The sequence below is a fragment of the Paramisgurnus dabryanus genome, chromosome 19, assembly GCF_030506205.2.
Source record: "Paramisgurnus dabryanus chromosome 19, PD_genome_1.1, whole genome shotgun sequence".
Taxonomy (NCBI): domain Eukaryota; kingdom Metazoa; phylum Chordata; class Actinopteri; order Cypriniformes; family Cobitidae; genus Paramisgurnus; species Paramisgurnus dabryanus.
In genome coordinates this window covers 26,551,054-26,562,932 of record NC_133355.1, presented here as the reverse complement: position 1 = coordinate 26,562,932, position 11,879 = coordinate 26,551,054, and the positions used below count along the sequence as shown (strand labels likewise).

The 11,879-nt window shown below is 36.3% G+C and overlaps 1 protein-coding gene across 2 annotated transcripts; it reads left to right on the top strand.

The window, feature by feature from the left end:
• Positions 1-3,851: 3,851 nt before the first annotated feature.
• On the top strand, positions 3,852-10,683 carry txlna (taxilin alpha). 2 transcript variants are annotated; one of them, XM_065294530.2, is made up of 11 exons: positions 3,852-3,946; positions 4,436-4,577; positions 4,908-5,171; positions 5,460-5,551; positions 7,170-7,340; positions 7,494-7,688; positions 7,766-7,885; positions 8,002-8,076; positions 9,542-9,634; positions 9,735-9,830; positions 9,952-10,683. In XM_065294530.2, the coding sequence occupies exons 2-11, from the start codon at positions 4,442-4,444 to the stop codon at positions 10,252-10,254; spliced, it is 1,545 nt and encodes a 514-aa protein (XP_065150602.1). In that variant the 5' UTR covers positions 3,852-3,946; positions 4,436-4,441; the 3' UTR covers positions 10,255-10,683. The 2 variants fall into 2 exon arrangements, with proteins under 2 accessions (XP_065150602.1, XP_065150601.1); XM_065294529.1 differs by having other exon boundaries at positions 3,855-3,946; positions 4,441-4,577.
• The last annotated feature ends 1,196 nt before the right edge of the window (positions 10,684-11,879 follow it).

The following is an 11,879-nucleotide window of genomic DNA, read 5'->3' as shown; positions in this document are numbered from 1 at the left end:
ACCAGAGAAACAGGAAAAATAAGACTGAGGAGAAAAAAACTATGCTCTAAAAAAAAAATATATATATATGTAATGGTCTAAAAGACCACCGGGTGGGTTCATATCAAAGCAAAGAAAATAACTCTTAATGCACTCCTTTTCACAAAAGTGCCAATCAGACCAACAAAGACAAGAGGCTGATGAGTATCAATCTGTCTTTGAGTTTTTCCTTTTTTATTTACTTGAATGTGCACATATTTTGTGCAAAATTGCTGCTCTGTTTTCTTATCTTATTAATTCGAGGTTACGTCGTCTGCCATCGTTTCACTAAAGATGTGATGGTCTGTATTTGTACACCAAATTGGTAAAGGTATACTGAAAAAAAAAAAAAACGAATGCATAATTTATTGTGCTGGAATAATCCATACTTTTAAACAAGGCTAATGCAACATTGAAAATCTCAGTGTCTCTGTGTGTACTTGGTGTTGTTGACTTTTGAAAATGGTTATATTGGTACAGAAAGGAACTGAGAAGGGTACAAACAATTGAAGAAAAAAACTACATTGTACTTAATAGTACTTTATTGTGTATGTGGATCTTTATGAGCGCTTAAGCATGCCATTCAGACCCAGCTACTGTATGTTGTCTGCCCCCCAAACTCTAAATCAGTACCCACCTTTTTTTGTTCTCATTTCAAGACATTGCTTTATCAAGGTGTCGTCTAATCGACGTATCACTGAATTGCATTTAAAAACCCAATATTTACTGATTAAGTTGTTACATTGGCACAAATTTAAAGTAGCAGTCCTGGCACTGTTCCTACTCGTAATAAAAATAACTTCTGAGAAGTGCAGAACACAGCATATTTACAAAAGGCCACAAATAAGTGAAATTGGGTCTTTATGGTCTTCCGTCCTAGATCTTGTAGATGTTGAAATCTTGAGACTTTTTGTCTCTTCCAAATCTAAAGCCAATGCCTAGTAATTGGCTGTTGTCTAGTAATGCTGACTCACCTATGTTTACAAGGCTACATGTTTGTTAAGTACTTTTCATACATTACTTGCCCAGGTGGATATGGTATCCTGGTTTGGTAATTTTGTTCCTTGTAAATGTATTTATATTTAAATCTTTCTTTTTCCTCTTCTATTGCCCATCTTATACTGTGACTGACTTGACTTTACCGACGATATGAATGAGTGATGGACATACAAACGAAACATGTCACACAAACGTACATTAACATCTCTGAACAAATGTTGAAGAATTTTTGTCCAGATACAAAATAAAAAGATTGAAAAAAACCTGAGTTTAAGAGCTTTCTTCTGTAAATGTAGAGTAAAACTCGCATTTAATAATTAATCTGCATTAGTAATAGTAGGAAAAATAATACAATGGAAGTGAATGGAGCTCATGAACAATTTGATTACAAACATTCCTCAAAATATCTTCATGTTCATCAGAACAAAGAAAGAAAAAGAGTGAGTAAATAATGACACAATTTTAATTTTGGGGTGAACCATACCTTTAAAGATTTTGTTGAAGGCAAACCAATAATAAATAGTTCTCCCTAATGCTAAATTGTATAATATTTTAAAATATAATTTTATTAATGTGAATTCGTATTTTAGGCTCCTTTGATTATTGGGTATGGTCTGTAATATTTAATATTTTTGTGTTTGGTTGGCAGACGCTCTTCCAAAAGACTTACGCTATTGCAGTGCTCCGCTGTAAAAAAATCCTTGTTGCACTTAAATTTAAAGTTGAATAAATTTGAAATTACAATTAATTTCAACTTTCTTGACTAGTGGGAAGTTGCTATAAATTATAAAAATAAAGTTGAAATAATTTTAATAATTTAAAATAATCCCTCACTGGTCAAAAAAGTTGAAAATCTGACTTTTTCTATGTTTAAGTGCTATAATTGGGTCCCCGGTGCTTCTATAGACATAGAAAAGTTGAAAAAGATCAACCCAGTAAAAAGTTTTGGTAAACCATGCTATGCAAGCATGTAAAATAATAGGTCTTTGAACATTGGTTGCCCTTGTGATGTCAGAAAGAGATAATGCCGCCTCTTAATCTGCACTATCCAACCACGGCACTGTCATTAATTTATTTTAACAATAAATTATGATATTTTGTGCTAGAACTTCACATACATATTCTGGGGACATCAAAAATCTTAAAAAAGCCTTGTGAAATGTCCCCTTTAAGTGAAACAAAGTACTACTTTAAAAACATTTTAAATTATCTTTTTTATTTCAAATAAAGACACAAGATTTCCACTTAAAGGGACACGCCACGTTTTTATAAATATGCTAATTTTCCAGCTCCCCTAGATTTAAACATTTGATACTGTTTTGGAATTCATTCAGCTGATCTCAGGGTCTGGCGCTACCACTATTAGCATAGCGTAGCATAATCCATTGAATCTAATTAGACCATTAGCATCGCGCTCAAAAATAACCAAAGAGTTTGGATATTTTTCCTATTTAAAACTTGACTCTTCTGTAGTTACATCGTGTACTAAGACTGACGAAAAATTAAAAGTTTCAATTTTTTTAGGCCGATATGACCTACACTCTCATTCTGGTGTAATAATCAAGGACTTTGCTGCCGTTCCATGGCTGCATGAGGCGCAATGATTTTACACAGTGCACGAAAATAGTCACCAGCTAATGAGAGTAACAAAGGGGACTATTTTCAGGTGCTGCGTAATATTGTAGTTAACACTAAGTTACAACAGAAGAGTCAAGTTTTAAACAGGAAAAATATTGAAACTCTTTGGTTATTTTTGAGCGCGATGCTAATGGTCTAATCAGATTCAATGGATTATGCTAAGCTATGCTTAAAGTGGTACCGCCAGACCAGGAGATCGGCTGAATGAATTCCCAAACGATAAAAATAAAATGTCTACAGAAGCTGGAAAATGAGTATATTTTTTAAAAACGTGGTGTGTCCCTTTAAGTGGAAATCCCCAGATTACATAGGCTATGTGAAGTTCTAGCTCAAAATATCATATAGATAATATAGTGTGTCCTTTTAAATGCAAATGAGCTGATCTCTGTACTAAATGGCAGAGCTGTAGTTGGATAGTGCAGATTAAGGGGCGGTATTATCCCTTCCTGACATCACAAGGGGAGCCAATTTTCAAAGACCTATTTTTTACATGCTTCCATAGAATGGTTTACCAAAACTAAGTTACTGGGTTGATCTTTTTCACCTTTTCTATGTCTATAGAAGCACCGGGTACCCAATTATAGCACTTAAACATGGAAAAAGTCGGATTTTCAACTTTCTTGACCAGTGAGGGATTAAATTTTAAATCATTAAAATTATTTAGACCCAGAGATCAGCTGAATGGTTTCCAAAACAGTAAAAATCAAACGTTTAACTGTAGGAAGCTGGAAAATGAGCCTATTTTTTTTAAAAAAAAAATTGGAGTGTCCCTTTAAAAATAATACTTTATTATTTACTTCAGTAAACTGTTGTAAAATTCCTGTATGTTATGGTGTTTGAACTTTAACATAGCAAATATTAAAACATACTACAGTTTTAATACTACATAATACTATATAATGTATAGATTAACATTAAGTGTAGTAGTATACAATTTAATATTATACTGAAGTACTACAGTGTGTTTTATAAAAATATCTAGAGGTTTATTAATTCCTTTATGAATAATAAAAAACAAAAGTAAAATCAAGAGTTTTAAACACAAATTACGTATGAATAAAGTTTAGAAATTATTACATGCAATGATAAAGACATAAGTCTTTTGCTTTGGCGGGTGTTTTCCCACCAAGCCACTGCCCGGGAAGAAAGTCGCCGGAAGTTTGCCATGACTCGACCAATCATCAGCGAGTGTTCGCTAGGCGTTTCCGGTGTCAGTTGGAAACAGCAGTTGGAAAGGAAGAGAGTGCTCACAAACATTTAAAGTGCTTTCTTGGACAGAACTGAGATACAGGTATTACACAAACACTATTACGTTATATTATATTACCTTTAGAGTGACTGTTATGTGATTTACACCGTTGTGCATCGCTGGCAGGCGTTTATTAAACGCTTGCTACGCGTCTGGCTAGCATTGACTGCTAAACTGGTCGAGCGAGATACAACTAATGTACTGTTATTATTTATGCTTTTTATTTTGAATTCATATTTATTTACATTATAAACAGTCTGGTAAAAGTAATTAGTTGCCTGTGTTTGTCAGTTGTTAACGAAGCTGTCTGAAGTTTTAATCGCTACCTGACGTAGACTTCATAAATGTGTGCTAAAATTGGCTTGTGGTTACGATGTTAGTTTACATTCTGGTCTGTTTTGTTGATCTCAAAGACGGTAGATCATTTAAGAACATTTAAAATGTTTTGTATGTCTCTGAACTGAATTTGAATCTGACCAGGATCTGAAAATGCATGGGAGTACATTTACCTAAACGTGTATTTGTCTACAGATCAGCATGCAGAGGAGGGACATTGAGGATCCAGTGGCTGACAGCAGTGCAGATGATACTGAGGAGAGCACAGCAGCTTCTGAGACGACCACCAGCAAGGAATCTGAAACACAAACAGGCAGCACCCAAACAGATGAAGGCCGTAAGTCAATAACAGGCAAACTAACACCTACATATTTTTGATTGTGATGTTTTTATGCTCTAAAATAACACTATAGAGAAAAACATGTTGATCTTAACCTAACAGGCTAAAGTCTGAGTCTCATCATCTAATGCTGAAATTAGGTTGATTTCACATTGATCTCTGACATGACCTTACTCAGTAAATATTTATATTTTCACAAAATGTGCTTTAGATTATGTAGGATGATTTATGTGGAACAAAAAAATTACTTTAGCTGGGTTTTCACATATAAGGTCAAACCTGTCTGCCGCTGTTGGATTTAATTCTGTTCCTCTGTTTCATGCTCAGCGGGGGAAGCTGGAGGTCTTTCTGCTTCTTGTGATATGGCGGAGGAACTGAGCCGACAGCTGGAGGACATCCTGAACACCTACTGTCATGAGGATGGCGGCAGTGAGGACGCAGCGGTGACTAATGGTCAGCCTGACGGTGTGGAGGTTAATGGGCTGTCTGAGAGGGAGGACGGCAAGCAGGAGGAGGCCAAACTCAATGGCAATGCGTGTGTAGAGAAGGACCAGAAAAAGCTTCAGGAGAAAAAGAAAGTGAAAGGACTGGGTAAGTCACTGTGGTGCTATTTATAGACTATACACTTCAATTAAAGTCTTAAAAAGCATAGTTTTAATCAGATTTAATAAATAATAAACCTAATTAATTGATAAGCCTTCTTTGTGCCAGTGCATCAGATACCCATTTAAAAAATTTAGTACAGTAATACTTGATTCACTTTTATTTCATATAAGGCAAAATTTCACTTTTCCGATCATGAGGGAAAAATTTGTTATGTATTTTATGCAATGCTTATTTAATATTTCTTAACCTGAAATGTTATGATGTGTATTGTAGGAAAGGAAATAACTCTCCTCATGCAGACCCTAAACACCCTGAGCACACCCGAGGAGAAACTAGGTGGTCTCTGCAAGAAATATGCTGAGCTGGTAAGATATTATGAACATCTTTTTGAGAAAAAAAAGGTCAAGATTTGCGTATATCAGATAAGGTTTTAAAGGGATAGTTCACTTAATTTTTTTATTCTCTCATTTTCTCACTGTCATGTTGTTAAAAAAATCATGTATTATGTGTCATGTATTTTAAAATATATTTTATTATTTCAGCTAGTGCTGAACGATTTGCCTGTACTGGCTGCAGTGTCTGTGTACTGACTGAGATAAGATGATACTCTGTGATAAAGGTTAATGTGACACTGTTGCCATTTTAGCCGAGTAGATTAATTGAACTGGGCAAACTGTGAAACACATTTCCACATTTAAGCTTTCCAGTGTTGTATTGAACATTATAAAGTGTCCCTTAGATCATGATTCCATTAACCATGTAATTCACCCACGATTATAAATATGTAAACTAATAATGATACAGATTTATGATTTGTTCTTTATGGAACAGACAAGAATGAATGGAGGAGTATAAACAGTGCTTTATCAGTCATTAAAGGTCCCATTCTTTCTGTGTTTTTATGGAGGTCAATATAACATGTGTTCATGTTTCATGTGTAAAAAACGGTGTATTTTTCACACAATTTACTTAACTGTATACCTCTGTTTTCACTGTCCTAAAAACAGGCTGATGTCTTCCTTGTTCTTTGAAGTCCCTGCTTAAGAAATCCGTTACGAGTTCTGATTGTGTAGTTTGTTTAGTGTGTTGTGATTCGACAGCAGCTTAGCTTAGCAGAGCCGTTTGAGCCAAAGCTGGCGACTGACGTATTCATGTGGGCGGAGTTTAGTCAACAAACTGTTTTACTGACGTCATTAAAGCAGGAAATAGAGGACTGTAGTCCAAACCGGCTGTTCACTGTAGGCTTTAAAAGGGGACTTTTGTTGAAGAAAATATATCGCCTGGCAGTGAAATTTGAGCTTTATCATTTTACAGGTATTATTTATGCTCTTACAGGAACATTACACACTAACTAAACATGACCTTTAACCTGAGATGGGTTGAAGAGAGAATGCTATCGAGACATTTCTCAAGTCACAATCAGATGACAGATTTGTGTCTATAACACACATTGGCCAAAATGAAACAAAAAATGTCCGGTCACGATTTTATATTGCAACAACATCCGATTTCCCTTCATAGCCAATCGATTGGTGCATCTTTAACTCTTTCCCTGCCAGCGTTTTTGAAAAAAAAGTTGACAGCGGCAGCATATTTTATAGCTTCTGTGGGTTTTATTTCTTTGTTTAATATAATCAAGTTTGTCATTGGACTATTTCATTGGTTCAAGCATGTCGTCTTTGTTTTTATGGCTCTCTTCTGAGTACCATGCGGACATGTGGCTTCATCAACCAGATGTATTTGCACTTGTCTTGTTTCAGCTGAAATGCGTCCCAGACCACCTCCTGAAGTGGTTGAAGCAATTGGATTAAAAAAGTCTTTTTACGATCAGATAGCTATTCGATCAGAGAAAACGCATGAAGTGATGAGGTGTAAAAAGCCCTATTATTTTTTTTCTAGCTACTGGGTTTTTGAAACAATGATATCTGTTCTAAACTTATCTAAAAATAAATAGTTGTTTTGCTTTTGTTTAATTTCCTTCAGTTAGAGGAGCATCGCAACGCTCAGAAACAGATGAAGGCCCTTCAAAAGAAGCAGACGCAGCTCATTCAGGAGAAGGATCACTTACGAAATGAACACAGCAAGGCCATCCTGGCCCGCAGCAAGCTGGAGAGCCTCTGCCGAGAGCTTCAGAGACACAACCGCACACTTAAGGTGCAATATTTTACCCCGCAACGCAAACAACAAGATATATAAGCTCTTAAGGAGTTTATCCTGTGCTGCCAGACTAATGTATAATAGTTTGAGAAGGCCTTTAAAGTTCATTAAAAACTCATAAGAGTTACTCGTGTTTGTTCTGCCTGGCAGGAGGACGGTGTGCAACGTGCCCGACTGGAGGAAGAGAAAAGGAAAGAAGTGACAGCACACTTTCAGGTGACACTGAATGACATCCAGGCACAGATGGAGCAGCACAACGAGCGAAATGCAAACCTGAGGCAAGAGAACATGGAGCTGGCGGACAAGCTGAAGAAGCTCATCGAACAGTATGAGCTTAGAGAGGAGGTGAGAGTTTGGAGAAGGTGAGAACCAATAAGGAGTGTTGATGCTGGATTTAAACCCTTTGTTTATTTCTTTCCTAGCATATTGACAAGGTGTTTAAGCACAAAGACCTGCAACAGCAGCTGGTGGATGCAAAGCTTCATCAGGCGCAGACTTTGCTCAAAGACTCAGAGGACCGCCATCAGAAAGAGAAAGAGTTTGTACGTTTTGCTCATTAATTTGATGTCATTCTTGGATGTTTTTTTGGTGATTTACTCTGTAAAGCTCTTTCAGTGGCTATTTAAGGTTCTTATGGTCTCTCTTTTTTCTTTTCCAGCTCCTGAAAGAGACCGCTGAGTCTCAGAGGATGTATGAGCTTATGAAACAGCAAGAGGTCCATCTGAAACAACAGGTGAGGAATTTAATTCAATTCAACTTTATATCTATAGCTCTTTTTTTTGCAGTTTACACTGTTGCAAAGCAACTTTACAGAAGGCACATATAGAATATACATAAGCCCAACATGCATGAAACACAGACTAATTAAAATTTTAAGAAACACAAAACTTCAAACAAACAAAAAAATCAGAGTTCAGAAAGGCGTCGTTTGAAGTTCTTCTATGGGCCAGTGTCATCTTCCTTTTGGGTTAGCTCATCTGATGTCCTTGTGGGAAGACGAACAAACAAATGGACGCCAGTTTCATTATAATGCGGATCAGCATATGGGAGGTGATTTGCATTGACTGTTTATGGTTTAAAATGGGCGTGTAAAGGGTGTGAAATGAGGCTGATACACGTACGCACACTTGCAAGTGATTTATAAAGTGAAAATTGCATGCAGGTGTGCGTACCAGAGTTGTGCAAATCTCAGTTTTGGTTTGCGTATGCAATTCTCAGGTTTCTGGCATACGTTCAAATTTTAATAGGGATTCTAAGCATACTTTTATAAATGAGGCCCCTGGTAAGAACTCTAGCAGCTGGCTACATATTGGACTACTTGCAGTTTGTTTAGTGAGGATGCGGGGCAGACACCTAAAAGTGCATTACAATAATCTAGTCTAGATGTCATAAATGCTTGAACAAGCTTCTTTGCTTCAGAGACAGATATGTTCTGCAGCTTGTTTCTAAGATGGAAAAAAGGTGGTTTTTGTGATGTATGAGATGTGATTTTCAAAGGACAGATTGCTGTCTAGTATAATACCCACGTTTTTAACTGTTGGTTTAAGGTGACGGTACATCCGTCTATTTGTAGGTTTATATTCTTCTTACAGGACTTCAATCCGAAGTAGTATTTTTGTCTTGTCTGAATTTAAAAGAAAGAAATTACTGGTCATCCAGTGTTTTGTGTCTTTAACATTTAATTTACAGATTTCATCCGATCTTGATTAAATATATAACTGCGTATCGTCTGCATAACAATAGACACTAATATTTTTGTTATATTTAATGATTTCAAATAATATGGCCAAGGAGCAGCATGTATATTGAGAATAGCAAAGGCCCTAAAACAGGTCCTTGTGGTATTCCGTAATTTTGTGACGTTAGATTTGATGGTTGCCCATTTCGATGAAACAAAATGGTAACAGTCTGACAGGTATAATCACAACCACTGTAATGCCTGTCCCTGCATGCCAGTACAATTCTGTAATCAATCGACGAGTATGGCATGGCTTCCAGTGTCGAATGCAGCACTAAGATCGTGTAGATGATTGAAACTTTTTTAAACGTTGTTTTTGTAAGAGAGGATAATTGCTCAGACTTGTTTTAGTATTTTAGACAAATATGGAAGGTTTGAAATCTGTCTATAAATTCCTAGTTTCGATCTAAGGGAGGTTTTACTTGAAGTAAATCTCAACTGTCTTTTTTCTTCTTTCCAGTTGTCTTTATATACAGAAAAATTTGAAGAGTTTCAAAACACGCTTTCCAAAAGCAATGAGGTGTTCACAACATTTAAGCAAGAGATGGAAAAGGTAAATTACTGTAAACTGCGTTTAACAAAGTCTTAAATATTCACTCTGAATTGTATTTGTAAGTGGTTGTTTTTAATCCTTGTTTTTTGGGGGGTTTTAGATGACAAAGAAGATTAAGAAGTTGGAGAAGGAAACGACCATGTACAGATCACGATGGGAGAGTAGTAACAAAGCCCTGCTGGAGATGGCAGAGGAGGTGATTGTTGTATTTAGATCATCTTCAGCTTAACTGTGGTTCAATTTTGCTTCCAACAATGACATTATCTTTATTATTGGTTAAAGCTGACTTATATAATTTCTCCTTGTGTCCGCTGTAGAAAACACTACGAGATAAGGAGTTTGACGGCTTGCAGGTAAAGGTTCAGCGGTTGGAAAAGCTCTGTCGTGCATTGCAAACCGAGCGCAATGAGCTGAGTAAGAAGGTTCAGGTTGTCCCAGAAGGGGCAGCAGCCGTAGAGAGCGAGGCGGGATCGCAACAAGAGGCTATAGACTCAAAGGAGGGCAGCCCTGTCCATCAGAGCAGCCCAGAGACTCCACAAACCGCATGTAGCCAGGCGTGCCACTGTGCTCCAGATCTAGAAGCCGAAACTCACAAAGAGGTTTGCTCAGCGCAGGATTGAGTCTTGCTCTCTTTGGGTGACCAGGACACACACAATCCTTCCTATAAACCTATACCAGACCACCCTCCACTGGCAGTCTGTTGTCTGCATCTTCTCCCACTCTTAAATGGTAAACTTGTCTGTTCCTGAGGGTTTTCGTTGTGTTAGGGAAGATTGTGCCTTCGAAATGATTCCTATGCTGCGTTTTTACTCTCTTTGATTTTATGTGGCTTGCTTTTTTCCCCACTCCATTCCAACAAAGATTCTTGAACATTCCTGATTTGTTCTATAAGGGCCATGTAATGTTGCTACTGTGTTGGAATGCGTCGTATTTGTCAACTAAACTTTTAGGTGGGATTGTTAGCCGCCTTTATTCAGTTTGGACATAATCTGCAAAAATAACTTTCTTAGTCTTGTTTTTAGTACAAACATCTTTGATGAGCAAAATGACCTAAGAAAATAAGAAAAACATAAATAATTTAAGTGAATTTGTGCCTAAAACAGTAAAAAAAATTCTTAAACGCTTAATTCAACAAAAAAATCAAGAAACATTTTCTTTTTTGATTGTTTTAAACACAAATTCACTCAAATTACAATATTTTTTTGTCTAATAAATAGACTTATTTTCTTGGGTCATTTTGCTTATCAAGAAAATGCATCTTAATTTAAAAATTTTAGATATTTGTACTAAAAACAAGACTAAGAAAGTAATTTTTTGCACTGCAGATGGCTTAATTGTAATGAAAGATAAACTCACCTTAACCTGTATTAAGTAAAACATGCATATACTCTTTCCAACCATCCTTTCGTTTTCTTTAGGTAAATCTTGCATATCATAATTTGCACCAAATGATGAATGTATGATTTATTTTTTCATCTTCAATGCTCAGAGGTTTTTATTGACTTATAGTTAAGCTCATGTTATGAAGTTTAGGGTTCTTGCAGGCTGAACCCAGATTTCTTTATGCTTTTGCACAACACTTAGAAATTGTCACATACTGTATGTGTGTTCTAGCATAGTGATGTTTGAACATCGCGTAAACTTTGTATTTTATCAGTTAATATAACCAGTATTGCAGATACCAATTCCATTAACAGCTAATCAAGAATGTGCACTTGTATGACACGATGACCACACACAACTTGATTCAGTTTGTAATATCAGTGCGGACCATTACGATGATATATGTTTTGGTTATTTAAAAAGATAGTTATCGCATGACTTTAGTTTGCATAAGTGGGGAATTAGCTGTCCGACGGTCAAACTGTTAAAAATAATGGCTAATGCATCTACAACCCTGTTAGATTTGAGAACACTATGCAATTTTTGCGTGAATTGTCATCTCTATTCAACATGTGAATACAGCACTGACATGCTGAGAAATGAATGTACGTATTCCCACAAAGTGACTTATAGTTCAGTGATGTCTGTAAATGTCTCTTTTTTTCAGTGCATTGACAACATACTTTGTCATTTACCCTGTTAGTGCCGTATTGAACGGAGTACAAAAGTTTTGATGTGGAATGTTGTGTTCGTCATAAGTGACATTCATGTCCATGACCCATGTAAACCCATACTTACATTAGATTTAATATTTCTGCACAGATTTAGAGTTGCTGTGTTTGATTTAGAAGTTTTTGTCCAC